Below are 27041 nucleotides of genomic sequence, written 5' to 3'. Positions count from 1 at the left end.
TGGCAGGAGTTCTGCTGGCTGTTCTGCCGGAGACCTGTTCCATCCAGGCCCTTCCGCTTGGTCCGCAGGGCGAGGAGCTGAGCGAGGCGAACGTGCGGCTCAGCCTCCTGGAGAAGAAGCTGGACAGCGCCTCGAAGGACGCCGACGACCGGGTGGAGAAGATCCAGACCCGGCTGAACGAGACCCAGGCTCTGCTGAAGAAGAAAGAAAAGTGAGTGGGGGTTTTTTTTGGGGGGGGGGGTTGCTGACACTTGGCTCCTCCTGGACACTCTTGCCGTGCCTCTGAGTCCTGTGGGCCTTCTCAGGAAACTTGGCCATCCCATTGAGGAAGAAAACATGAAGCTTCCCAAGGCAGGAAAGAGGGCTGGGCTGGGGTGGGCCATTTCCTGGTGTTATGTCTCAGGAATCCGGAGTCGGAGGGACAAAATACAACGCTTTATTCCGTGGCTGCTACTCACACATTGCATAAAATCACTCTGCAGCTGTGCTCAATGTAACACAAATACTAATTACCACTTACCAGTGCAGCAGCTGCAGACTCTTAGAACACTACAGTACCCCACATCAATACAATACATGACACCTGGGCTTCCCAGCTTTTTGATAGGCTGGTCTAGTCACATGTGACTGAGGAGGAAGACGCCCAGGTCTTTGCCGTGCAGGCAAGGACATGAACACCGGAGTCCAGAGCGGTGGAAGATCAGACCTGGCCGAAGCAGCTCCTGCCTCTGCCCTGGGGGTCCCCCAAGAGCTCTTTGCCAGCAGCTCCAGTGGGCGCTGCATGGGTGAGCGTGGCGCTGCCTTTCTCTGTCCCCCTGCAGGGAGTTTGAGGAAACAATGGACGCCCTCCAAGCCGACATCGACCAGCTGGAGTCAGAGAAGATGGAGCTGAAGCAGCGACTCAACTCCCAGTCGAAACGCACCATCGAGGGCCTGCGAGGGGCCCCGGCCTCCGGCATCGCTTCAGTGCTCTCCGGCATCACAGGAGGTGCGGCCATGTTAAAGAGCTGCTCTCTGACTGTCACCGTCCCCCCACCCCCCGACCCCCAATTGCTTTGTGCTGCCCGGACGACTCCTGGGAAATGTCTTGCTGTGTGCCTGCCAAGGCAGCTGGTCTGGGCACAGGCATCTGGCTCCAGCGCGTGCTGGCGTAACAGGCGCAGGAGCACCTCTGGGCCCCATTCATAGAGTGCAGGAAGATGTGGTTGCGTGGGGGCTGTTCGTGTTTGCGGGCGGGCGGGCGGGCGGGCAGGCAGGCAGGCAGGCGCCGAGGAGAGGCTCTGCTGCCGTGTCAGCCCTGAGGCGGCCCCTGGGGAAAGGGGCTTCCTGGGACAGTGGCTGGGTTCTGTGGGGGCGGGAGGCCAGGGCTGACTCCGCCAGAGGTCTGTGGCTTGCCCCTCCTTTCAGTTTTGACCCAGGGAGGGAGGGAGGGAGGGAGGGCTGTTTTGCTCAGGCACTGCAGAAACTGGCCCGTGACCCGAGTGCCGCCCAACTTGCCCGTGAGGGTTTGAGTCCGAGGGGCTGGTCTCGTAGCCATGGCCTCTTGGGGCTTTCTCTCCCTGCAAGCCAGGGGAATTGTATGGGCAGGATCAAGGCCTGCTGTCCGTGTGCTTCTGAGCTCCCTGCAACTTGCGCTGCAAGCCCCTGGCCCTGTTGTGCATGTCGTGCTCGGCTGGGGGCGCGGTTGCTGTGGCCAGGCCTGGCTGCCCCGCGTGGGCCACTGCCAATTGCTTTCTGGTTTTGGAAGCTCTCTTGTAACCCTGCGGCTTCTCCTCTCTCCCGTGCTTGCCCTGCAGAGGAACAGCAGAGAGGTACAGTATCCTTCCCCCTGGTCGAGGCCATCCTTGTCTGGGAGGGTGACTGAGTGGGAGAGGGAGGAAGGTTGGTGCTGGGGTATTTGGGACGCAACGAGGCAGGGGCACGAGGAATGCAGAAGCAGGAAAAGCAGATGGTACCGCTGGGGGGTTGTTTTGCAGGGGAAATTCTGCCAGGGGTGGGGGGTGGCAATGAAATGCTGGCCTGTGCCAGTGACGGACTATGCCCATGCAGCTGCCATGGGTCACCCTGGACAAAGGGGTGTGTCCCTCAGGTTCACAACTTTGTGTCCATTTCTGTTCCAGCTTGCTGGCATGCTCTAAGGGTGTGTGTGGGTGTGGGTGTGTGCCCTTGGTGGACTTCCCTCTTTTGCTCACATGCACAGGGTGTTCCTCCTCCAGGACTAGCGTTGGGCTTCTGCAGAGGCGTGGTGCTCTCTTGCTGACCCTGGCAGGCGGGTCTGAGCCCCCCGTGCTCCCAGCACAGCCCAGAAGCTCCCTCTCTCTGCCCGCAGGCGCTGCCATTTCTTCTGTGCTCCCTCTGCAGGTGTGGGTGCTGGCCAGGTGCTGCTGGGCGGGTCAGGCCCTGTCCAGGTGAAGGACTCCCCTCTGCTCCTCCAGCAGATCGATGCGATGCAGCTCTCGATTAAGCACCTCAAGAAGGAGAACAACCAGCTCAAGGTGAAGGGGAGGGGTCGGCCAGCTGACCCGCAGGGGCCACTTGGGAGCTGAGTGGCAGCAGGCTGCTGCTGAAGGGGCAGGCATGGGCTGTGGGCTGAGGGGAGGCATCGGTTTCAGGAGAGCCGGGGAAGGTGGTGCGCCAACCCCTGGGGGTGGGCAGAGACTGACCCGGGGGGTTCCCCTCCCTCTCCACTGTGGCACCTGATGCTAGAGGCCAGTGAGCTGCCCAGGACAGAGGGTGGTGCCCACTGGCAGACCTCCCCCAGAGGTCAGCAGAAGAGATGTTCTAGCATTGCTGCTCCCTCCCACCTCCCACCCCCCCCAAGAGTGCAGCAGTCTCTCGAGCTCCTAGCCGAAACTCAGTGAGGGGCTCCCTCTTTCAAGCACAGGGGAGGGTAGCAGGAAAGGCTGGGGTGGGGAGGCATGAGCTGCTCTAGTCAGAAGCATCGGCCCAGGGGCACTGCAGGGTCGACTCAGCGCAGCAGGCGGGAAGGTCAGCTGGAGCACCACTGACAGCACCCCCCCCCCCCCACGCCCGGCCCTCTGCAGGGAGCCCAGATGCGGAAGGAGTTGGCGTTGCTGCCCCCCCTGCGGGTACCCAAGCTCTCGCTCCCCAAGGACCGGCAGGCAGAGGAGGTGTTCTCCGGCTCCCTGTACCACAAGACGAGCCAGCTGCTGGAGACCCTCTACCAGATGAGCGCCAACGCAAAGGTGGTGGACGTCACGCGGCAGAAGACAGGTGTGTGGCGCAAGAAGGAGGGAGGCGCTCTCCACTCTCGGGGGTGGCCTGCGGGGGCGGGGCGGGGGTGTGTGCGCGCACGCACCAAACAAGCCTCCCCCTCCTCCCCTCTGTGTGCAGCGGTCAGCCCAGCAGGCCAGCTCCTGGAGCAGACGGCACGCCTGAAAGCCCTGAGTGACACCATTGAGAGGCTGAAGGTAATTCGGGGGGGGGGGGGGGGCTGTCTCTTCTTGACGGATTTCTGCACTAGCCTGACTAGATGGGCAGCCCCCAGGCAGCCCCACGAAGGGGGATCCGGACACTGGTGCTCCCAGTGGGGCCTGTCTGGCCTCCTTCCCTGCCTCACAGCCCAGGGAGGCAATACTCAGATTGCGAGATCCTGAGCAGACCTCCTGGGAGGGAGCGCACCTTCTGCAGGCCGCCTTGGCTGGACGGGGCTGACGGGGCCGGGCTTCCTTCCCGCTGGCAGGATGAAGTGATGAAGGAGACGGTACGGCAGCACCCAGGAGCCAGCGTCCCCACTGACTTCGGCACCTTCCCCTCTGCCCCCTTCCTGAAGGTGAGGCTTGGGCCAGGGGGTGGGGCTGGGGAGGTGGGGAGAAGAGGTCTCTTACGCTCCTCCTGACCCCTGATCTGCTTCCTTCCTCCCTCCCTCCCTCCCTCCAGGCCAAGGAGGAGCAGAAGGAAGACACCGTCTACATCGGCAAAGTGACCTTCCCCTGCCAGCCCGGCCACGGCCAAGTGCACAAGCTGGTCCTCTCGCCGGAGCAGCTGCATCAGCTCCACACCCGCCTCATTTCCTAAGAGAGCTTCTGCCCGGGCACACTCCGCACCTGCCCGGCTGCTGCCTGTGACTCCAGAGACTGCCCTTTGCTGCAGTTCTCTCCCTGCACCACTGACTCTCTCTCTCTCTCTGTGTGCACCCAAACCCCATGCTCTGGCCGGGCACCCCACCTGCAGTGTAGCCTGGGCACTACCCAGGTACCCCTGTGCACCAGCTAGGATTCCCTCCCCATCTAGAGGGTTCTGTGAGGTGCCCTCTCCCTCCTCAGAGGCAGGCAGCACGGGGGCTTCTGACCTTTCTCTAGGTAAGGCTGCCGAACACCCAGGGCCCAAAGGCAGGCACAGAAGGGAGCCCCCTTCTCAGCTCCCTGGGAGTGGGGCACGTGTGCCCTGTGAAGACCGCTGTCTGCTTCCTGGCCGAAGGGAGGCGCAGCTGGGGGCTGGCCTGAGCTGGCGTGCTCCCGCTCTGCCGTGAGGCCCGGGGTCTCCCTGCCTCTCCCTAAGCCCCTCCATTCCCTACGGTTGCCAGCCTGCCCTTGCAATGCTTCCCTGCAGCACGGGGAGGGAGGATCAGGTCCGGGCCAGAGAAGCATCCTGTATGGTGAGCTCTTCAGATAAATAAACTCCCTCAACTCAAGCCTGGGCTCTGTGCTGTCATTTCCTGCCCTGCATCATTTCCTGGCAGCTCTACGGAAGACGTTCCCGCTCCTTCCAGGGACCCGCAAGCTCCTCTGCCCTCCAGTCCTCAGTCGTCCTGCTTGGTGCCTGACTCACGAGCAGGGCAAGGGTCCGTCTGAAAAGGGCCAGGCTGCTGTCAGAGAGACAAGCAGGTCCATGGGATCTGAGGAGAGGCCATCCAGTTTCACACAGCAGCCGGTGCACAGGGGACGGAGGCTGAGGCTCTCTCTGCTTCTGCCTCCCAGCACTGGGGTTTGCAGGGTCGCTGTCCTTGAATGGAGACTACAGAGCTGATTTCAGTACACTTAGGAAACTATTGGGTGTGATCCTGTGGTTAAGCAAACTAAAAGAGAAGGGAGGGCGTATTGAATGGGAGTTTCTTAAAAGTGAGATCTTGAAGGCACGATTTCATACAGTTCCCGTGAGGAGGAAAAATGGGAGGTGCCGAAGGAAACAAGGATGCTAGAAAGCTCTAAAGAATTTTCAACTGAGCTGAGATTTTAAAAGGGCATGTACAAGAAATGGAAAAAGGGGGAAATCACCAAAGAGAAATTCAAACAAATAGCCAGGACGCGTAGGGAGAAATTAAGAAAATCTAAAGTACGGAATGAGCTCAGTCTTGCCAGAGAGGGTAGAAAGAATTTTAAAAAGGATATTTTGGTTATGCCTCTAGCAAAAGGAAGAAAAGTCATTGTGTGGAGCGGGTGACCTACAGGACAGAGATAAGGCAGAATGGAACAGAAGACACAGTAGGGAAAATTCAGCACAGAATAAATAAAGAGGTAGTACAGGAATACCTGACTACTGTAAATGAATTCAAATCTCCAGGGCCTGATTAATTAGATCCCAGGGTATTGAAAGAACTGGCAGAAGTAATCTCAGAACCACTTGCTATAATATTTGAGAACTCCTGGAGTACAGGAGAAGTCCCAACAGACTGGAGGAGGCCTAACATTGTCCCCATCTTCAAAAAGAGAACCCACGCAGTTACCGCGCAGTCATCCTGACATCAATACTGGGAAAGATTCTATAGTAGATCATTAAGGAGACAGTCTGTAAGCACTTAGAAGGGAATGCCATGATCACTAAAGTTGTTACCCCAAATAGAGGGAACAGGATAAGTTACCCAATTCAGATTTAGAGAATCAAAGAGACAGACAAAACGATTTCAAGAAGTTAGTAAGTTTATTAGAGAGGAACAGGTTGCAATAGCACCCTGGGAGGAAAGACTCAACTTCGGCTTTGGGGACCGTCCCTTTTATAGAAAAGCATCACATACTAAGTCATTACATTCCTATACATTACAAAACTCTTGACACCTTGGAATAACATACAAAAACTTAATGAATGACATAACTTTGCCAGGCTAATGATTCTTTTGACACAGAGATGTTTTCTTTTGCCATCTCTGAGAGGTATGTCCCATAGATTGATCGTTCCTTTATTACATGTTTTTCTATTACCTCGTTAAACTCAGGGTTAATCACAGGACAATCCTTAAACAATTTTCCACTTTATTAAACAACTTTCTCCCGACGCTTCTCAACCCGTGGCACCATCTCAGTGTCCCTTTCTTCACCCACTTAGATGGATGGCAAAACACAGAATCTGACAGGAGGAATGCACTTGACAGAGGCAAGTGCAACTCTAACTCAACTCTCTGTCTCCGACCTTGGTTCAGGCAGGAGGACTTACTGCTGAACGCTTTGGCTGGTGTACCCTTAAAGGCCTTCTTTTGTTATGTGTTAGGGGCTTGTTTTAGGCCATGTTTTACTTATGCTGTCAGGGTCTGCTGAATCAGCAGAAAGTGTAGACATCCTTGTTGTCTAGCTCTCCGCCACCCAGCTCAAGTTGAGAGCTGAAGGCCTTCCCACAATGAGCAACTCAAAATAGCTGGTGTAACATAGGAATAAGCATATCATAATTATTGAATATGAGTAATAAATGCCACTAAATATGACTAAATGTGATTAAATGTGATTATACTTTCAGTGCTAACAAAGTCAACATGGGTTTTTCAAAAACAAGTCATGCCAGACTAATCTGATCTCTCTCTTTCTTGGTAGAGAAAGGGAATGCTGTGGATGTAGTATACCTTTGACAAGGTTCAGGTCCAACGATTTCCTCACTTGCCTTGCAGACAATTTCATGGTCCAGAGGGTGGACGAGGCAACAAGGCTATCGTATATTTTAGATCTGCTCCTAGCCAGCAATAATAACCTGATAGTTATAATTGTTATCATGGGGTGGAAGGGGTAGGGCCCTTAGGTGGGAGTGATCATGTTCTCCTGGAGCTTGTTATACAATGGAAAGTGGATGCCAAGTCTAGTCGGATACGCGTTCTAGACTTTAAGAAAGCTGATTTCTGTAAACTTAAGAAACTACTGGATGTGGTGCCAAAGTTAAGAATACCAAAAGAGAAGGGAGTGCATGATGGATGAGAGTTTCTTAAAGGTGAGGTCTTGAAGGCTCAATTTCATACAGTTCCAATGAGGAGGAAAAATGGGAGGTTTCTCAGGAAACCAGCGTGGATGTCTAAAGAACTCTCACGTGAGCGAAGATATAAAAGGGACACGTACAAGAAATGGAAAAGGGGGAAATTACTAAAGAGGAATTCCAAGGAAACAAAACTGGGACTTGAAAGTCACAGAGTGTGCAGAGATGGCATGGCTGATGACGGTCATAAGGAACGAGAATACGAACAATTTTATGAAAGACTGGAAATCCTTTGCAGACTACTTGTTGAAAACATATGCAAACAAAAACAATGGCGGGATTCGAGACCTAAATGAAACAGTGTATTGGATTAAGACAACTTCATAAGGAGAACTAAAAGTGAAAAGGAATGTAGACATTATTTATAATCGCGGAGTTAGATCTGTGCTTGGATCCTTAGTGAGGTAGCTTGAAGTCATCACATGTGTGTGTGTGTGTTTTTCTTTCCTTTTCATTTAGTATTGTTATTATAGGGGGGAGGGGGGACCAGATCGGGATCTTTCTATGGATGGGCTATTTAGATGTGTAAAGTAAAAAATTATCATTAAAAAAAAACCTTGGCATTTACTCAACTGTTTCATCTGGAGGGAGGGCATCTTAGCCTTCCAGCTGGTCAGCAGGCGACCTAGAACGAGGCTGCTGAGGCCACCCTTATCAGGATGGCTCCCTCCCCGCCCTTGGCCCGCTGTCCTGCCTGGGCCTGCAGCAGTTGTGGGCACCCTGTGGCTTGCGCAAGAAGCTCTGGCGCACCTCTGCTTGACTCCATGTAAAGCTCCCAAGCTCTGGGTAGGGGGGGGGGTTCACGGTGGGTCCCCCCCCCCCGGCTGGTGCAATGAAACTGGGACTTTGGCGGGGGGAGGGGAGGGGGCGAACTGCCCCACATCCATCCTATAAACGGGCACAATCGCAGGCAGGGCCACGCCCACTGGCCAGGCGCCTCCTGCTGCTGCTGCTGCTGCTGCTGCGGGGGGCGGGGCCACTCCGACTCCCTTTCCCGACAGGCAGCGCGCGGCACCGACCACGCGGCGGCCCTGTCATGGCGGCCGGACGGAGGGCGTGGCCGCGGCGCCCCATTGGCCGAGACATCCCAACGAAATATCGCCGGAAGAGGCGTTCCCGACTTCCGTTCGAAGGGCGAGTGTGGCTGGCGCAGGAGGGGAGGCGAGGCGGCCGCCATGGTGGGTGCGCGGGGGGGGATGGGGGGGGCTGGGAAGTTGGGGGGGGGCCGGGGCGTGGGGGGGGTGTCTCGGGGCGTGGGGGGGGTGTGTCTCGGGGCCCGTGCCGGGCGTGGCCTAGTCTGAGCCGCCGCCCGTGTCTCCCCTGCAGGGCCCGGCGCTGCTGCACGTGTTGTTCGAGCACGCGGCCGGCTACGGGCTGTTCGCGCTGCGGCAGGCGGAGGAGGTGGGGCTGCTGCTGGTGCCGCAGGTGGAGGCGAGCGCGCGCGACCTGGGCCCCTTCCTCGCCCTCGTGCGCCTCGTCGCCTTCGCCCCCTTCCGCTCCGCCCAGGCCGCCCTCGACAACCTCCACGCCGTCTCCGAAGGTGAGCGCCGGGGCGGGGGGCCCAGGGAGGGAGGGAGGGGGGGAGCCACGGGCCGATCCCGGCGGCCCCCACCCCCCACCCCCGCCCGACGGCACTCTCCAACACCTTCCCCCCCCCCCCCCCCACTTGCACGGCAGGGCTGCTGCACGAGGACCTGCGGCTGCTGCTGGAGACGCACCTGCCGGCCAAGAGGAAGAAGGCGCTGCTGGGCGTCAGCGATGCCAAGCTGGGCGCCGCCATCCAGGAGGAGCTCGGCTGCCCCTGCCAGACCGGCGGCGTCGTCGCCGAGATCACCCGCGGTGAGTGAGTGGGTGGGTGGGCCTGCCGCGCGGGGGGGGGGGGGCTGGCTGCGGGGAGCCTGATCTGAGCCCTCACTCCCCCCCTCCCCCCTCCAGGGATCCGCCTGCATTTCTGCCACCTGGTGAAGGGCCTGACGGCCCAGTCCGCCTCCAAGGCCCAGCTGGGACTGGGGCACAGCTACTCCCGGGCCAAGGTCAAGTTCAATGTCAACCGGGTGGACAACATGATCATCCAGTCCATCAGCCTCCTGGATCAGCTGGACAAGGACATCAACACCTTCTCCATGCGCGTCAGGTGAGCCCCGGGAGCGGCATTGGGTGGGGGGGGAGGGTGGTCATCTCTCAGTGCTTACCGCAGGCAGCGGCCACCCACCAGCGCTGACTGCACAGGAATGAGAGATACAGCATCCGCCGCCCTGCATGCACCACGGCCAGGTTGCTTCCCCCGCCTGGGCTGTATTGTGAGCAGGGGACAGATCTTTCCTCTTTCCCCTTCAGCTGAGCTACGTGTCCGTAAGGGCTGAGGTGCCTCCGTCAGGCATGGCCAGCCACTCGTGCCCTGACTCTTTCCCCCTCTCCTTGCCAGAGAGTGGTACGGGTATCACTTTCCAGAGCTGATCAAGATCGTGGGCGAGAACTACACTTACTGCCGCCTGGCCAAGCTCATCAGGAACCGGAAGGAACTGAGCGAAGACAGCCTGGAGGAGCTGGAGGAGGTCGTCATGGACAGTGCAAAAGCGCAGGCAATTCTGGACGCTTCCCGCTCATCCATGGGTCAGTGCTGGTGCTGTGGGGGGAAGGGCCCTACCAGTCAAGGGTTTGTCTACGATTCTGTAGGGAGCTCCTGGTTCAAAACGTACCAGCAGAGGGTCTTTGTGGGAAGGATGCAGAGGCACAAGAGTCCCTGGAACAACTGGTTCAATTTACATCTCTTTCTAAAGACCAACAGATGGGTGTCCTTTAGATGCAAAATTGTTGTTTTTGGGATGGACCTCTGATGCTGAAAAATAGACTGGGGCTGCAGGCCTGCGCTTTCTCTGTTCAAACTGCCCTCCACACACTATGGCAAAAGAAAAAATGCAAATGCAGCATTCTCACATTTTCATGCTGCACCTGGGTTGCAAGCAGAGTTCCAGAGCCGGTTATGTGGTTGTGGGAACAATGCAGGAAAAATTACAGCTGAAAATGCAAAATTGTGTGTGGTGTGTTCCTGGGCAGTAACCTGGAGTGGCTGCTCTTTACCTCATAGGCTGGGTTGTGTTCCATGTTTGTCTCTAGGCTCTTGGTTTCCTTTCTTGGGTTCTACTAGCGTGGGCTGTCCTGTGTTACGAACCCTTGAAAAGGAAGAGGAGAGGGGATGATGTTTCTTTTTCCACCCCCCCACTCCAGTTCTTATGTTCCTTCTCCCCCCCCCCTCGCCCCCCAGGGATGGACATCTCTCCCATTGACCTGATCAACATTGAAAGGTTTTCCAGCCGAGTCATCTCGCTCTCTGAATACCGCAAAGGCCTGCAGGAGTATCTTCGCTCCAAGATGAGCCAAGTAGCCCCCAGCCTGTCAGCCCTCATTGGCGAAGTGGTGAGTGGGAAGGGGTGGGGTCGACAAGGGCCTGTATAGTCCCTGCAAGGGGCAGAAGGTGGGTGCAGACCAGCTAGGTTGTTTTCAGGGGGAAGTTCCCAATGGTTACAGAGATGATGTACATTGTGAATCTGTCAATCCACTGAGCTCTTGCTGCTGACAGCCAATCACTGCTGATCTGTGCCAGAGGAAGGCGGAGGCAGGTCAGGTGCTACCCACAGTGCAGAAGATTTTCGCTTTGTGGGTGCACTGTTAGGAGTTAGCGGGAGGCAGGTGAGTCCCCATTTTGGCAGTGGGCTCAGCTATTCAGTAAGTACGAAGATTAATCTAGATGTCCTGGCAGTTGAGGTGTGAGAGGGCGGAGGCAAGAAACAGTTTGTTAGTGACATTGAGGGGCGCTGTTAGTTTTTGAATCCGTGGTTCGTGGCAGCTGTGTGGTGTCATCTGACTGCCTTGGTGTTGTTTCTCTCCGCCTTGTCGACTGGTAGGTGGGTGCCCGCCTGATCTCCCATGCTGGCAGCCTAACTAATCTGGCCAAGTACCCAGCCTCAACGGTGCAGATCCTGGGGGCAGAGAAGGCCCTCTTCAGGTACAGCTGTGGGGCAGCCACTGTGATGGCAGGACGGTGGGGAATGAGGCTTGATGCGCTTGGTGCTGAGTGTGCGTGAAAGGCCGGCTCCCACCCGCTGAGTGGCCACCCAGAGCCTTTCTTTTCCCCCTGGTCTGGCAGGTTAGCCCTTGTGTTGATTCAGACTGTGAGGGGAGGGAGGCTTGATGTCGGGGGTGGGGGGGAGGATAGAGGGAGGCCACTGCCCTGGAGGCAGCAGAGTCTTGCTGGGGTAGCTGGCAGGGCTTAGCGGGTGCCATGCTTGTGACTCTTCCCCTCCCGTGCTGCAGGGCATTGAAGACTCGGGGCAACACGCCCAAGTACGGCTTGATCTTCCACTCCACTTTCATTGGGCGAGCAGCCGCCAAGAACAAGGGCCGCATCTCCCGCTACTTGGCCAATAAGTGCACCATTGCGTCCCGGATCGATTGCTTCTCAGGTGAGGTTTTCGGGGCCGGCTGAGGTTTGGGTCCCAGGAGGCGCTTTGCTGTGATGGTTACATTTTTCGTCAACAGCATTTCACGCAGTGAATGGTGACAGTCCAAGTCTGAGCAAAGCTGGCCGGGTGGGGGTGAGGCTGGGCGGAAGCTCTGGAGCGGCTTGCCCCCCCTGCCTTTGCAGGGGGCCTTCCGGAGCCCCCGTAGACAGGCATGGCCCTGATGCTCCGTTTGCAGAGGTCCCGACCAGCGTCTTCGGAGACAAACTGCGGGAGCAGGTCGAGGAGCGTCTGGCTTTCTACGAGACAGGGGAGCCCCCCCGCAAGAACCTGGACGTCATGAAGGAGGCTGTGGTGGAGGTGAGCATGGTCGGGTGTCCCTGCCAGCCGATGCTGCCACTGGCCGGAGGTGATGAGAACTCCGTAGCCCCTGACCACTCGTGGAGGGAAAAACTGATTTAATGAGCCTGATCCGGCGTGGTGCCTGAAAGCCCTTGCAGGTGGCCAAGAGGGGGGGCTTGGGGCTGATCTAGATCCCTTTGCCCCCCCCCCCCCCTTCAGGCCTCAGAGGCGGCAGCAGAGATCAAAAAGCGGCTGGAGAAGAAAGAGAAGAAGAAACGGAAGCGGGAGAAGAAGCGCCTGGAGGCTCTGGCGGCGGCGGCTGCAGTAGAGGAGACCATGGCAGAGGTGAGGCCGCTTGCTGGGAGTTCTTTCTCTTCATCCCCGGCTTTCTTGAGAAATGGGGCACTGGTGGGTGAACAGGCGCAGGGCCCCCCCTTCTTTTGCAGAGATGCCTGGGAGTCAGCCCCCTCCGCCTTCTTGTTTTTGAACAGGAGAACGAGACAGAACCCAAAAAGAGGAAGAAAAAGAGAGCGGAGGAGGCAGAGGCGGAGCTGATTGAGAATGGCCTGGAGCCAGAAGTTGTGCCCAAGAAGAAGAAGAAGTCGCTGCCCCCTGCTGTGGAGACCCCGGACAAGAAGAAGAAGAAGAAAAAGGCACGGCTGGAGCAGGAGAGTGATGATGTGGACTAGCGAGAGAGGAAGAGACTCAAGAGCCGCCCCCTCCCCACCTTCAATGGATGGGGTTTGGGGTGGGGACATAACTGCTTCCCCCGGCATTTTCCAAACAGGAGAGAATGTAGCCCAGGTTGGACCTGCTTTGCCCAAATGACTGGTCTGAAGGCCGCCCTGGCCGTGGCTTGCAAGCTTTTGGCGCCCACACCGTACTCCACTGGAGCAGAAGTGCAGGGCAGCCGGGGGGAGGGGCGGGGAGAGAGCTGGGCCTGCCTTATTGTGCTGAACTTTGGGGAGCAGCTGTGCAAAGCAGAACATTTCGTTTTCCAATAAAGCATATTGTTTCTAAGAGTGCTGGTCATTTTAGCACATCTGTGGGGGTCGGGGCGATGCAGGGTGGAGATGGGAGGGCGGGGGGCTTGTAGGGCGCCTGCTCTGCTTTCTGCAGGGCCAGCAGAGGTGGCCCCCGGGGCTCTTTCACGGCTACCTGGCCAGCCTGGGGGGAGGGGAGCTCTTTCCTGCTTGAACGTTAGAGCCTGGGATCCCCAGGAACTGCTCCTCTGGCAGGCAGCGCCATAAAGGAGCTGGGCCATGTGCAGCACTGTTAAGGTTTCTCGCGTGTGTGTGGGGAGCCCCTTCACACAGAACTGCATGGGAGCTCCCTGGGGGCTATGGGACCTAGCTGATGGTCAAGAGCCCCAGCCTGGTGCTGGGACTCCATCCAGCCCAGGGCTCCCAATCCACGGCCCTTGGTGGGAGGGTGGGAGTGGCATTTTAAAGGCAACCCACTAGACAGGCAATGGCTTTAATCTTGCCCCCTCTTCTAGGATTGCCTGCTGCCCCCAGAGCTTTTCATCCACACAATCAGCCTCTGTGCAGGGGAGTCCACACGGAACACTGGCTTTCTGGGAAGGGCACTGCCAACCACGCTGCTGTCTGGCACTGGCCCAGCGCTCAAGAGCAGGCAAACTGGGTTTAATTCCCCACCCCTCCACATGAAGCCTGCTGGGTAATCTGGGCCAGTCACAGTTCTTTGGAACTCTCTCAGTCCCGCCTGCCTCGCCAGGTGTCTGTTGTGGGGAGAGGAAGGGAAAGGAGTTTGAAGGGTGGGGTGTCAATCCAAACCCCTGTTCTTATGCCAGGTGTGTTTCTGAAGAGTGGGGGGAGCCCTGAAACAGGATACTTCCTTTTTAGGCAGACCTGCTCCCTTTTTCCCAGGCAGCTGACTGGGGCAGCTGCTGCCACCTGCTCTCAGGTATGGGATTTTTAAAAACGCTGCTCTGACAGGCTGTAGCTGGTGGAGGAGGAGATTTTTCAGATCCACCCCTTCCCATTACTCAATACAATCACACAGGCGATGATGGCCACTTTATTTCTGGAACACACAACTAGTCTACCTAAGTGACTGGACAGAAGAATAAATTAGCAAGCAGAAGGTCAGCTGCCCAGCAGGTCCCTCTAATCGCTGAGCGCAGCGATCACGGCACGGGTGAAGTCATGGGAGGTGGCGTATCCTCCCATGTCTGGTGTCCGCACCTGTTGGGAGGGAGAAAACAGGCCCGTGAGCAAGCCGGTGGTGGCATGCTACACGTGTTGCTCCTTCGGTGGTTAAGCTGAAACTCAGAAGGCACCTGCTCTTCCAAACATACTCCTCCCGTTTCATGCCTGGCGTCTGCCTCTGCCCCTGGATGCTAAAAAGGGCTGTCCCTGAAAAGAGCCAGATACACAGATGTGGGGGGGGGGCACCAAATCCCAGCAGTAGGTCCCCTCCTGCAAAATCCAGGTCATTTCAGTTGAGTTTTGCACATCCTGCTGCCACAGAAAGGAACTCTGAGGAACGGAAAGAGTCTGAAATTAGTGGAGGGGGTGGGGTGTGTGTGAAAGGGTGTTTAGTCCCAATTTCTGACTCTTAAGCAAGCAGATTTACATCTCAGCATTTCACATTTGTTTGTGATGCATCAGTGGGGGGTGGGGGACATACCAGGCTAGGCCCTGTTGCTACTGAATTGAACACCAAATGGACTTCTCCGGGGCTCTGTCCTGAGGGAGAAACTGCCCTTTCAAGGAGGTCCGCCTCTCCAAGAGCCTGGGGGGCGTTTTGGCCAACTGCAGGAATCTGGGAATGGCTAGACTTCTGCCCTGGCTCCTCTTCCACCCTGGTTGTGCAAAGCATGTAAGGACCACAGTGATGAGTTACTGATGTCCATCAAAACTTGACCACTGATTCAGGGCACCTTTTAGAAAATCCCTGCAGAAAAGCGATGTGGCTGACAGGCACCCTTTCCCTGATCTGCCCTGTCTGGGCAAAGTAACGGCAAGAGCAGAGTTGCAGAACAACTTCAGATATTCTTGGGTAGCTGACCTCTTCTCAGACTGCCTGAAGGCCAGGCTGCGGGACAGGAGCAGCCCCGGTGGCTTCAGCTGCTGGCTCTCGGTCCGCTCAAGTGCAGACAACGGCTGCGGCTTTTTCACGGCTGCTTCGTTCTTCCCACTGGGTTTATCTGCATCCTTTGATACAGTGGATCCTGCTGTCTGACTTCTGAGTGGCTCAAATCGTTCTTCATGGATTGGTCTCAAAAGGTTGCCCAGAGAAACTGGTTATCTTGGCACAGTTCTTACCCAACAGGGTTCCACGGAATGCAATTCCATCCCCCCTGCTGGTTCCAGGCTGGCCAGTGGGACAGAAATAGCCCCGCTTGGCTCAAGTTCCCAACCCCAGTCTGAATGCACACCAAGGCCTCTCCGTTGCTCCCGCTGGACTGAGCAGCGGCTTTTGAGAGCCCTCAGTGAGGTGTAGTGGCCAAGAGCGGGTGGACTCTGACCTGGAGAACCGGATTGATCCCCCACCCCTCCGCATGAGCAGCAGGCTCTGACCCAGTGGACTGCATCTGTTTCACCGCTGCTAAATATGAACTCTGCTGGGTGACCTCTGGCTAGTCCCAGTTCTCTCAGGACTCTCTCAGCCCCACCCACCCCACAAAGTGTCTGTTGTGGGGAGAGGAAGGGAAAAGGAGTTTGGAAGTTCCTGAAGACGCCTTACAGGAGAGAAAGGCGAAGCATAGATCCTGACTCTTCTCTTCTTCTCGATACCCTCAAGCGCCTCCACAAGAGGCATAACCTCTTGTGGAGGCGCTTGGAGGCAGATGACGGGGGCAGGGGGCTGTGTGCTCTGGCTGGCTGTGAAGTGTTCCTTGCGGGCCAGAGCCAGACTGCGCCTCTTACAAGACAGACCCTGAGCCCATACCTGACTGCTGGGGCTAAATGGCCAAAAGTCAACCAATTGAAACTCAATCCTGACAAGACTATTTGCAAAGGGGGAGGGCTCAGCAGCCATTCTACGTCTCCTGTTCCAAAGGGGGCCACACTGACACTCCCCCACTCAGGCACCTCCGGATTAAACTGAAGCCAGCTCCCACCCAGTCTGGTGACTGCGCTCCACACTCTGGCTTCCTTGAGGCTAGACTCCTGCCGTGCACTCTGCACGAGCCCCAGCTCAAAGTGAACGGGGAAAATCCGGTGGCTACAGAACGCAGCTCTGCTGCTCTTGGGCACCAGGCGGCACGTGCCAGGCAGCCCCTTCAGCAGCTGCCAGCTTCGTTCAAGGAACAGGACCTCACTCAGCCTTGCAAAGCTTCCTGAAGGAGCCGCCCTGTGAGTGGGTAATGGCAGCCCCCCCCCCAACCCCCAAAATACAAGCGAAACCCCCCAGGACAGTCATCTAGCACTTGGCGCTGCTGCTTTCAATGCCACTGTAGAACGTGCCATCAAGTGACCTCGTGGGAGTTTCAAGGCAAGGGGTGCTCAGAGGGGGTTTGCCGCCGCCCGCCTCTGCACAGGGACCCTGGACCAGGAGTGGCATCGTTCAAGGGGCCAGGAGGGCAGGAGAAGAGCCTGGCTGGACAGGCAGGGGGCAGGAGGGCTTCTGCACCGAGGCAAGTCATGCAGCGGTTGGTGGAGGCTCTGGCCGGCCGGCCGGCCACCTGGAGCCCTCCCCCGCTCCCGCTGCCCCCAGTGCCCAAGAGACACGCATGCTGTGGCAGCCATGAGGTACAAACGGTCAAGACGTCAGCTGCATCCCACCCCGGCTCAGAGCAGAGGCAGGAGCAGCCGGAGAGGAAAGAAGCCTGGGGCAAGAAGCAGAGCTCAGCACCAGCCTCCTGGCTGTGAAACGGACCTGGCGGAACCCCGGGACCCTACTCTGAATGACCGGGGCCGGCCAAACTCTCTCTCCCTCCCTCGTACCTGCTGAGTGAGCTGAAGGCAGAGAGGAGGAGGGAGCCACTCCAGGGGGCCACGGAGCCAGGAGCCACAACCAGCCTGCAGAAGCGCCCTGGATGCTGCTGGCCCTGCAGAGAAGCCTGAGCCTAGGCAACCACGTGGGCAGGTGCGTGAGGAGGGGCAGGGCTGGTGCACCAGGGGCCTGACTGTGGCTGCTGGGCCCAGAGCTGAAGTGACTGCAGGCATAGAACTCCCAGGCACACGCCGCTCCAGCAAGACATTTATTCTCAGTTAATACAAAGCACTGCTAGAAGTTGTGGTGCCGCTCTTGCAGCCCACGCTGGATTCCCCCCCGCAGGCCAGCCCCCCTCCTATAACCAGCCCCCGCAGCCCCACCCACTCACACAAATGGCTCTCTCTGGAAGGTCAACCGCATCACCTCGGGGAAGGCCTGGGAGAGCGGGCAGCCGGTGTTCATGAAGCAGCCCAGAGAGCCCCCACCCAAACTCCCCTGCCAAAGTGACCCCCACCAACTCTCCCTCCCCACAGCGGGATCAACTTGCACAAAGTGGGGGCCACCTCTCCAAACTGGTCAAGGAGCAGCCAGTGCTGCAAAGGAACGTGCGCCCCCTCAAGCGGAGCGGTAACACTTGACAACACTGTGGGGGCCCCCCAGCAGTCAAGGACACCGTGGTCTTGGGGAGGGAACGGCAGGAGTGCAGAGAAGGAAGGAAATGGCCCGAGGTGGGGGGTCCCCAGCCCTAGCCTCCCACAGTGCCAGTGGGCTCGCTGGCTCCAATGTCTACCGCCGCTCTTCAACAGCCCTGGCCTGTAAACGCGACACTTCCTCGTGGCCTGGGAGGTGTGTGTTGCTCCCCCGACAGCCAACCAGGGGATCATGCCCAGCCCCAAAGCAGCCAGGTAAGAAGGGTGTGGATGGGGCAACCACTTTCCCTCCCCCATCAAGGAGTGTAGCCGGGGAGAAGGCTCAAGGCAGACTCTCCGCAGGGGCCAGTAGCCAAGGGGGGCCACGGTGAGGAAGGCCCCACCCTAGACCCCAAAGTGGGGGTGCAAGTGGTCAATGACAGACTTGACGAAGTCAGAGGTGGTGGAGTAACCGCCCAAGTCTCTCGTCCGCACCTACAAGCCGACACAAGGGGGTGGAGGGGAAACAAAACGGGAGAAATGTGGCGATGAGCGGAGACACTCAATGGCGGAAAAGCAAAAGGAGGCGGCCAAAGGAAGAGAGCAGCTGGCCAAACACACACACACAAACACACTGACACACTTTTCATCCATCTGTACACGAAGCCCAGGATGTTGAGAAGCTGCCTGGAACCTGAAGCGTCCTGAAGCGCTGAGCTGCCAAGGAAGGCCAGAAGACGGGCAAGACCAGAGCGCCCCCTGGGGCCAGGCCCTCCTTCCTCCCGCCCTCCCCGGCCACCATTTCTTTGAATTTTGCAACAAACAGGCCGAGCAGCCACTGGCGACATTCGCTTCAGAGAGCACCTGGGGCAGCAGGGCATGAACCCTGCCCAAGACCCCCCACGTGGAGGAGGAGGAGGAGGGGGACCCCTGGCCAAGCTGAGGACCAAATCCTCCCGCCCCTCGCAGGCCACGCCCAAGGGCAGGTGGGAGGCCAGCAGAGGCAGGGAGAGGAAGAGCGGCTGCAGCCCCACTCACCTTGCCGACCTTGATCACTTTCCGCACCGCCTCTGAGATCAGGGCCGAATGATGCTCCAAGCTGGCCAAGAGAGAAGACCAATGACACGTTGGGGTGTGTGTGTGTGTGCTTCCTTCCTGCCCTCATAAGAGCCCCCAGGAGGCAGCGGCTTGTCCCAGGCCACCGGGAGAATGGCCCTTGGGGGCCAGGCCCACCCCTCTCGTCTCCCAGCCCCACTGCAGAGAAGGGAGACTCACTTGAGGTGACGCAACATGTTGGCCGAGGACAGCAGCATGGCCGTGGGGTTGGCAATGTTCCTCCCCACAGCTTGGGCAAAGGGGTGCCGGGCGCCCTGGAGAGACACAGAGGCACGGTTCAGGTCCCCCAGCAGGGAGCCCTTTTGCGGGGGAGGGGGGGGGGAGGGAGCGCCTGGGACTTACCATCTCGAAGACAGCATACTCAGCACTGTAGCTCTCCCCAGGGACCACACCGGCTCCACCCACTAGGCCAGCTGCCAGGTTGTCTATGATATTCCCATACAAGTTAGGCATGACCAGAACATCAAACTGGTAGGGATTCTGCACCAGCTGGAGAGAGGAAACAGACGCCAGCGCATTAAACGGCCTTCGCCCCCCCGGTGGAATTGCCTGCCTGATGAGGTGCGGGGGGCAACCTTTCCAGCAAGGTGCAGAAAGCCTCACCAGGACATGCTGCCCGGCCTCCTCGTATTTCAGACTTTTGATGCGTTTGGATGTAGGAAGCATTTTATTTTTTATAAATTTCCTTCCAGAACAGCCCACCTTCCTCACTGAGACTCAGAGCTTGTCCCTGAAGCCCTTTCAACAACAACCTCAAGCGCCATTTCAATCCTGTGAGATGCACAATTCCTCCTCCTCAGAGGTTCAGGTGGTCACTGTACATTTGATGAGAATACACATCTCACACCAGACTGTGCTCCTCCCCACCGGCAGCACATGGCGGTCACATCAGCAGTGCCTTTTCCCCAGCTCCTGGCTGACATTCTTGGGCATTCCCGCCTGCCAACTGGTTGCCCACCCAGAAAGCATCTTGCAGCAGCCTGGAGGCAAATGCCCGTCCGAACCCCAGGAATTGGCGCTTGAGCAGGACAGCTCCGAGCACAGGCCTCAGACACCGGCTGTGCAGGACCAGACTGTGCGTGGACTGAGGCCCTGGCAGCCCTCAGCCGCTCCCGAGGCCCCACACAAATGGACTCCTGTTGGCCTCACTTTATGGCCCATCTTTACAAACCAACACCCAGCCAGTCTCTACAGCAGTGTTTTCCAACCTTTCTGACGTCACGGTACTCTTGACCTCACTCTTCATATCTCATCCTCCCCACACCTTCCCCTCCCAGTCCCCCTGATTGCCACCCCCCACATTCCTCTCCCAGGGTGAAGGGAAGCACGGAGGGTGAATGGTGGGTGGGAAGTGGCTGCTGACCTTGCGGCAGGCCCTGCCCCCTGGGCCAGCTCCATATCCTTGCTGGTGCCGGCAGGAGACCCCACAAAAGTGTGTGTGGGGGGGCAGTAGCATTGCCGCGGTACCCCTGGGACATGCTCACAGCACCCCAGGGTACCATGGAACCCTGGTTGGGAATCGCTGCTCTAGAGGCTTCCAGAGGCTCAGATCCTGGGGACTGAGACATGCCCAGGAATGCGACAGTGACAACACATCTAACTGCCGGATGCACAAGACACAAACACAGTTCTCATCATGCCCATCAAGTGACATAAAAGACCCTAGGGCCTAGGCCAAAGAGTGCCAGTGGAGAGGAGGAAGCCACCTTCTCCTCCTTGCTTTTTTTTTGGGGGGGGGCACCCCCAGGCAGCAGCTGTGCTGACCTACCTGCATGCAGCAGTTGTCAATGATCATGGTGTCGAACTGGATCTTGGGATACAGCTCAGCCACCTCTTTGCAGCAGCGCAGGAAGAGCCCGTCGCCCAGCTTCCTATGAGAGAGAAGGGGGGCAAGGCAGCGTGCCCAGTGTACAAGTCAGGGGCCAGACCTGAAGGAGGGACGGGTTGGCTGGCTGCCCCCTTGAACGAGACCCCACAGCCTCCGGACGGAGAGCGGGGCCTGAGGCCCAGCATCCAAAGGCTGCTCTGTCCAAGCGACTGGAAGGGCAGACCAGCAAGTCCAGCTAGCGCCTCCGTAGCCACAGAGGAGGCCAGGCCAAGAAGGCTTTGCCAAGCAAGAAGCACTTCTGTGGTCCTGGGGTGTGCCTGAGGGACACACCTGTCGGGCGGAAACGCCACTGGGGACCCTGCTCTGTGCGCCTCCTCTGCCACAGGCGAGCGCCGCGCACAAGACGAGGAACAAGTTCAACACGTCTTCTGGCTACCAGCCCCAAACAAGAGGGGTCAGTTCTTCAACCTGGTCAGCGCTCCAGCAGCGGGAGACGCTCCAGCACAGATTGCAGGGCAGGGATATGGAAGCAGCTGGAATATGCAGAGTGAGACCCTTAGGCAAGCGGCGGGGTGGTGGTGGGCACTCACATTATGTTGGCTTTGTGCACAGCCGTGACCTTGGAACGGCCCTTCTTGGTGGCATAATCGAAAGCAAACTTGGCGATGCGCTGCGACTTGGCCCGCGTGATAATCTTCAGGCACTCAATTACCCCCTTGGCACTCTGAGCACAGAAATGAACATGAGCCGCAGTCCTTCCCGGAGGAAAGACTTTTCAGAGCTCCTCTCCTCCGCACCTCTGATGTAGGGAACCTCAGAGGCCAACCACAGCCTGAGGAACACTCCCCCCTGCCCCCTCCCCCCCAGAAGAAGGAAGTGTTCATCCTATCAGCACTCACGCCACCTCCCCAGGATTCTGGCTGGACTCCGCGGCCTGAAGACCTGGCCGCTCCCTCCAGGCCCAGTCCGTGAGCTCACGGGGCAGAGGCAGGGGGCGTGCCCACCTCGTGCTCCAGGGAGCTGTACTCCCCCTCGGTCTGCTCTCGGATGATCACCAGGTCCAGATTGTTGTGCCGGGTTTTATAACCGGGCAGGCTGCTCACGTGGACCACGTTGGCAAAGAGGTCAAGTTTACGCCTGCAGGAGAGAACCAAGCTCAGGAGGGCGGGTCTTCCCCACACGTGGTGCCCCGAGCCCGTGCTCCAAACCCTCCAATCAGCCTCGACTGTGCTGAAGAAAAAAGTCCCCCCAAAGACTCAAGGCTGCCCCGACTGCCGAACCCCAGAGAGGGCAGAGAGCGCCAGCCTCTCCAACAGGGGCTCAGGCACAACTGTGCATCAGAGCTTTGTGGTGACAGTCGGGTACCCTACGCAACACGAGGGCACATCTGCAAATGCGTACCTGAGCCTCATGTCGTACGAGGCCAGTTCCCCTTTGTATTCCATGGGGGTGTGGATCTTTCCTGCAAGATAGAAGAGGGGAACCCCCACCCCACCCCCGATCAGAGAGGTGCAAGAAAGGCAGCCAGCAGATCATTTCTAGGCACACCAACACGTCCCCTTTGAGACATTCCAGTGCTTCACACATACTGTTCTCAGTAACCCTCACAACAGCCCTGTAAAGAAGGCCAGTCCGCTGACACCCTCCTCTACACAAAAAAAGAGTGAATGAGCTCCCCATCCTGCATCTAAGCAGCCAGCTCAACCAGAACTCTGGACTCTCCGTACCTATGAGAGCCACTTTGCTCTTCTTCATGGAGTTGAGAAACTCATCCAGCTTCTCCTCTGAAGCCATGTTCTGTACCTCACTCAGGTGGTGCTCTTCAAACTCCACAGGGACAGAAGCAGCCTGTAGGAAGTGAAGACTTATCAACCAGGCTATGCTGGCAGAAGAGGGGCTGATGTGGGGCCTCCCCTCCCTGTCAATTTCCAGGCCCAAGTATGACCAGCGGGCAAGCCCGTGATGGCTTACAAGAGCACAAGGTCATCCTGTGTGACTGAGCGGCAGGCCAGAGACGGCTGCTTCCGCTGAACTCTGCTGCTCAGGTAGCCCAGGGGTGGGAAAACAGCAAGGCTTGTCAGTACCGCGCAAAGCGTGGCACCATCCTTATCTGTTGACACCCAACCCCCCAAAACGGTTCACAAATGCAGAGCCGAGCCAAGAGATTCTTCCCAGGCCTCCTTCAGAGCACCAAGACTCTTCTGGGCTCCCGAGGCAGGCCCTTTCGAAGTAGAGGTTCACCCAGCCTCCCTGGGAGAAAATGCTCTTACCTTGAAGACTTCCTTGACCGAGTGCATGAGCTCTGGGCCCACCCCATCCCCAGGGAGCATCGTCACGTGGAAGACCCCTTCAGCCTTCGGCTTCTCTGCCTGGAACAGAACACAGGGTCACCACAGGCACCCAGCCCTCCCCAGCCACTTCCTGAAGCTGGCTAAAGATCAAATAAGGGGAAACGGTGAGCATTTTGGAAAGGAAGAAGGGGCTCGGGATTCTTTAACCCCAGGGCAGCAGTTTGCTCAGCTGCTTTTTGGATTTCAGGAGGAAAGCTATTCCGCCGCCGCCACCACCACAGCAGCAGCATCTTCTTCCTCCTCCTCAAGTTAGGAAGTTTCCCCAACCCCACCCTTCTGACGTCGTGTAAAATACTGGAGACCAGTCGACACGCCTCTGTTTTAAACCTTTCCTCCAAGCGGGAGCAGCACTTGTTTCCTTAAGAGTTCGAAGCACCACGTCTTACAGCATTCCAGCCAGGAAGGGCAGGTTGAGCCTACCTATAAGGTCCATGGAAGACACAGCACCTGGCCTGACTTGAACTCTCATCTTCTTGCAGCTTTGGATATTACTATGGCTTAGAAGTGGGGAGGGGCTCACGGGCAGAGAACCTGCCTCGCAGACTGAAGGCCCCAGACACCACCCACGCCACCCCCCGCCCAAAGGCCTCACTGTGCCAAGACCCTTGATGCTCCCCGACTGCCAACTGAACAGACTCCAGACAACACAGTTCCACATGCAAGGTAAGAAACAAATTCAAAACTCCCACTGGGGAGAGCTGCAAAAATGCCCTCCGAAGAAGGGAGTCCCCCAGGCTGGTACATCAAGGATGAAGGCCTGAGCTGCAGAACAGGAGTAGATTTCCACCCCTCACCAAGGAGGAGGGGCAAGTCTTACCAGTGCTCGGCCCTGCTGGAGCACAGCAGAGCTGCTGAGGCCTCTCCAGACTGCACAACTCTGGGGATGCAGGAGACACTATCAGAGAAATGAAAAAGAGCAAGAGTGAAAGGCTCAGCCAAACAGCCTCTCTCAGCCTGGACCAGACAGAGGTTTGGTTTAATGCTTTAGACCTCATCCTGACCAAATCAGCAACAGTCAGTTGAGACCCATCAAAAAGGGGGACTGCCTTGTCTGGTTTCAAATTGTTCACTTTCAGCCATTTCACCATGAGTCAGACCCTCCACTGCACCCCCTAGAGAGCTGAATAAAAAGCCATTGAGCTGGGTGCTGTCAGTGTGCTGATAGCATCCAACTACAAATGATTTTTCCCTAAGGGCTTTACGTAGAGACTGAACAGCAGAGAGGACAGGGCAGTGTCCTGTGGAACCCCCCTGACAAATCAGCTCTTCAACAGCAACTCTTTGAGTGTGGTCCATAATTCATTATTTAAGCCAAAGTAAATTCTCATACTCTGCCTCCAAACGTTTCAACAAGTTATCCTGAACTATTGTGTAAAAAATGGCAGATGAACTGTTTGTCTACATTCAAACAGAGACCATTAACTACAGACTATAGGTGCATCTCTATCCCATAGTACAGCTCCTGAATGCATACTACAAAAGGTATTAAAAATTATCCAGAAGTCCTGGAGTTGATCCTCCACTGCTCTATGAATCACCTTGCTCAAAAAGTGCAAATGACACAGGGTGAGAACTGGACTCATTACTTTTCTCTGGCCAAACAATAAACAACAAAAAGTAGAAAACTAGTAGGGGAACCCACTGGGATGAGAGAATTACTTTAGGGTCACAGGGAAACTGAGAATAAGATGGATGAAGTATCTTCCCCTGTCCACGAACCAACATTTCAGAGAGAGAAGACTAAGGTGGGGAGACCTTCGTCAAACAGTGATGCCCAAAGAAGTTTTATGGCAAGGTTTTTTTAAAAATATAACTGGATCTGAACTGCTACATTCATCATCACACTGACCTATTAAAAGATATCAGAAAACTATAAGCCTGGGGAGCTTCCAGCCTCGAGCTGGATAACTGCTACAAAAGAAAAGCAAGGAAAGGAAGCCTGCAGCAGTTAAGAGACCTGGGCTTGTTTCCCGGCTCCTTCCGTTGGGGCAAGTCTTGCCTCACCCGTCTCTGAGTACTGCGGGTGTTAACAGGCCTGCAAATGATGGCCCCAAAGGAGGAACCAGGCACCACCTGTCAAGTAGGAGCGTGGAATCAAACAGAATCACAGCGGGGGTGGGGGGTGGGGGAGGGAATGGGGGTAGAACAAGCTGATGGAAAATTACTTCTGCTTTCTCTAGGTAACCAAGCAGAGGCATTCAGGACCGGGCAGCTTTACTGCAGCCTTCCTGCACTCCTATCTTTCGAGCTTTCTGTAGTGTGGGATGGTGTTACGGGGGAGGGAGGAGGATACGGGGTTGATAGATCGGAGTTGTTTGAATATTTTTATTATTATTATTGATTCGATTTATTAGACCGCCCAACCCCCGAAGGGCTCAGGACTGTTTACAGGCAGCCAAACACAATACATTGCAACTAAAACAATCGAATAATCCCAATTAAAATAATAAATACAATAAATACAATGTTCCTTCAGAACTAGCTTTTCCCCTCCCACCCGCGAGTCTACCAATAAAGGCTTCTAAGCCTTCAAGCTGCAGAGTCTGATTTGGGCAACAGATCCGCGGTTTGACACCCAGTCGCAGGAGGGGGGAGGGGGGGGACGAGGCCTGCCAGGGGTTGGTGCTAAAGTGGTCGTTGGCCCGAGGGACTCTCGGCCACTAGATGGCGGAGTGAAAGGGCAGGGGGGGGGTCGGAGATCGATGCCGGGCTGTGACCACTGCGCCTCACTGCCATTTGCTTGGAACCAGTGGGAGCCGGGCCAGGCCCTCCTCCGCCCGGGCTAGCGGGGCGCTCCACAGGGGCCTCCACAGGGGCCACCTCGGCGGTGGCGACGGCGGCCCCCCCTTACACTCCTACCCGGAAGCTCCTGAGAGCCGCCATCTTGCGATCCCACAGTCTCTGCCGCTCGGAGACGTACTTATGACGCGCTCCAGACGCATATCTATTACGTCACCAGGCGGAAGGGCACCGCCCACTGAGGGGCGGGGTATGGTGAGGGGCTCCGGGTGCTGGCTCCGCCCCTTTCTGGGGACTTCGGAGTTTTTCTGGCCGGACCTGCCGCTTGCAGGAGCGTGCGCGCAAAGCACGCTTGCAGCACGCCTGCAGCAGGGTCCCCAGGTGTTCATGGACTACAATTCCCGTCAGCCCCTGCCAGCATGGCCAATTTAGCCGCAGGTTGCAGACCCCTGCCTGGCACGTGGTCCTTCTGGATGGATGTTGCTTGTTCCTTCTTTCCAGCTCTGTCTCAATGTTGTACATTTGTACATATTTCAGTGCAAACAACATGTGTAAATATGCGATGCTTGTTCTCTGCCTGGAACGGGCTGGCACATTTTTCATAGGATGTTTTGGGGAACAAGCAGGGCAAACTGGAAGGAAACGTGGAATTTGTGTGGATTGGGAAGCCTGTGTTCTCGGAGAAGGCGTAAGGCATGGAGGAGCTGCCCTGGTCCTCTGCAGTGTGGCCTGAAGGGCAGCACAAAAGCCAACCAGGGGTCAGTTCTTCTGCACACATTGATTGCCTGGAGCTCCACCCAGTCGTTTCGAAGGCGGCTCGTGCAGGAGAGATGCTGCCTTGGCAGGAAGGCCGTGAGTGTCGTATTGCGCATTCATTGGAGAGGCAGCCTGTTTTTTCCATCTTGAGCACAGAAACGTCTTGGATGTGTCAAAAGTCCTGGTCACTCCGTTTGTCTCAGGCAGTGACAGCACTGGCAGCTGCCAATCCAGCTTTTAAAGTCCCTGTGCGTGTGATGAATGTTCCACCTGCGGGTCCCTGAGACATGGGCAGCAGGGTGGATTCAGGACAGAAGGTGGCGCCAGAGGCCTGCCAGTGAGCCACTGATGTATGCCTGTTTGTAGTCCTGATGCCAGCCCTGCCTCCCAGCGCCAGGCAGCCTGTTCCACCCCCTCTCCTTGTCACGGGACCCTGGAGCAGCCCTAGCCAGGCCGCAATCAAGAATTTATGTGGACATCCTATTTCCGAAGGGCACGCTGAACGGGAACCTTGAGCTCCACGACTTTCTAGCCAGCCTTCCTTCTCCAGAACAACCCTGGAAGAGGGAAGGGAGTTGTCTCTAGGGAGGCGGGAAGAAGGTGGCCATGCTGGAGCTTTGGGCTCTGAGAGGGTCTGAGGACCAGAAAAGCAGCCCTGTGGGCAGCAGGGGGCTCTGGAGTGGAGCATGCCCAGGCAGCACAAGAGCCCAGCCGGCTTCCTGCC

At 57.1% G+C, this 27041-nt stretch overlaps 3 protein-coding genes and 3 non-coding genes across 14 annotated transcripts in view; 5 read left to right on the top strand and 1 right to left on the bottom strand.

Moving 5' to 3' along the window:
• Nucleotides 1-4654, top strand: part of DCTN1 (dynactin subunit 1) — a 56126-nt gene extending 51472 nt beyond the window's left edge. For 6 of the 8 annotated variants that reach the window (XM_048510190.1, XM_048510187.1, XM_048510188.1 and 3 more), the window contains 8 exons: nt 69-211; nt 822-988; nt 1797-1811; nt 2362-2495; nt 3045-3234; nt 3355-3431; nt 3704-3793; nt 3901-4654. In XM_048510190.1, the coding sequence (XP_048366147.1) occupies nt 69-211; nt 822-988; nt 1797-1811; nt 2362-2495; nt 3045-3234; nt 3355-3431; nt 3704-3793; nt 3901-4038 (954 nt within the window). In that variant the 3' untranslated portion in view covers nt 4039-4654. The remainder of the gene's footprint in view (nt 1-68; nt 212-821; nt 989-1796; nt 1812-2361; nt 2496-3044; nt 3235-3354; nt 3432-3703; nt 3794-3900) is intronic. The other 2 variants (XM_048510186.1, XM_048510192.1) reach the window with 1 other exon arrangement.
• Nucleotides 4655-8276: 3622 nt separating this feature from the next.
• NOP56 (NOP56 ribonucleoprotein) lies at nt 8277-13013 on the top strand. The gene is made up of 11 exons (XM_048510030.1): nt 8277-8369; nt 8518-8731; nt 8869-9030; nt 9127-9325; nt 9617-9804; nt 10457-10608; nt 11097-11197; nt 11506-11654; nt 11890-12011; nt 12213-12338; nt 12485-13013. Exons 1-11 carry the CDS (start codon nt 8367-8369, stop codon nt 12680-12682), a joined length of 1614 nt encoding a protein of 537 aa, XP_048365987.1. The 5' UTR covers nt 8277-8366; the 3' UTR covers nt 12683-13013.
• Nucleotides 9367-9508, top strand: LOC125440448. The gene has a single exon (XR_007245711.1). It is a non-coding gene; the product is annotated as a small nucleolar RNA SNORA51 (small nucleolar RNA).
• Nucleotides 11700-11770, top strand: LOC125440446. Its single transcript, XR_007245709.1, has one exon. It is a non-coding gene; the product is annotated as a small nucleolar RNA SNORD56 (small nucleolar RNA).
• LOC125440445 lies at nt 12056-12125 on the top strand. The gene has a single exon (XR_007245708.1). It is a non-coding gene; the product is annotated as a small nucleolar RNA SNORD57 (small nucleolar RNA).
• A 1004-nt stretch (nt 13014-14017) lies between the features above and the next one.
• On the bottom strand, nt 14018-25773 carry IDH3B (isocitrate dehydrogenase (NAD(+)) 3 non-catalytic subunit beta). 2 transcript variants are annotated; one of them, XM_048509970.1, is made up of 12 exons: nt 25682-25773; nt 23640-23717; nt 22742-22840; nt 22199-22319; nt 21873-21933; nt 21476-21608; nt 21062-21195; nt 20412-20514; nt 18986-19132; nt 18803-18897; nt 18566-18626; nt 14018-14200 (listed from the first exon to the last, which is right to left on the bottom strand). In XM_048509970.1, exons 1-12 carry the CDS (start codon nt 25703-25705, stop codon nt 14123-14125), a joined length of 1134 nt encoding a protein of 377 aa, XP_048365927.1. In that variant the 5' UTR covers nt 25706-25773; the 3' UTR covers nt 14018-14122. The 2 variants fall into 2 exon arrangements, with proteins under 2 accessions (XP_048365927.1, XP_048365926.1); XM_048509969.1 differs by lacking the exon at nt 14018-14200 and adding an exon at nt 17268-18022.
• Nucleotides 25774-27041: the final 1268 nt, after the last annotated feature.

The sequence above is a fragment of the Sphaerodactylus townsendi genome, linkage group LG10, assembly GCF_021028975.2.
Source record: "Sphaerodactylus townsendi isolate TG3544 linkage group LG10, MPM_Stown_v2.3, whole genome shotgun sequence".
Lineage (NCBI taxonomy): Eukaryota > Metazoa > Chordata > Lepidosauria > Squamata > Sphaerodactylidae > Sphaerodactylus > Sphaerodactylus townsendi.
This window is presented reverse-complemented; position numbering and strand designations above follow the sequence as displayed.

Excerpts from the sequence above, each read along its gene's own strand:
- IDH3B (XM_048509969.1), bottom strand. The coding sequence starts at position 25,705 with ATGGCGGCTCTCAGGAGCTTCCGG. Across the intron at positions 23,718-25,681 it reads CGGCTCTCAGGAGCTTCCGG|TGTCTCCTGCATCCCCAGAG; the intron begins GTAGGAGTGTAA and ends TTTCTCTGATAG. Across the intron at positions 19,133-20,411 it reads TTGACAACTGCTGCATGCAG|CTGGTGCAGAATCCCTACCA; the intron begins GTAGGTCAGCAC and ends TCCTCTCTCCAG.
- NOP56 (XM_048510030.1), top strand. Across the intron at positions 9,031-9,126 it reads CGTCGCCGAGATCACCCGCG|GGATCCGCCTGCATTTCTGC; the intron begins GTGAGTGAGTGG and ends TCCCCCCTCCAG. Across the intron at positions 11,655-11,889 it reads CCGGATCGATTGCTTCTCAG|AGGTCCCGACCAGCGTCTTC; the intron begins GTGAGGTTTTCG and ends CTCCGTTTGCAG.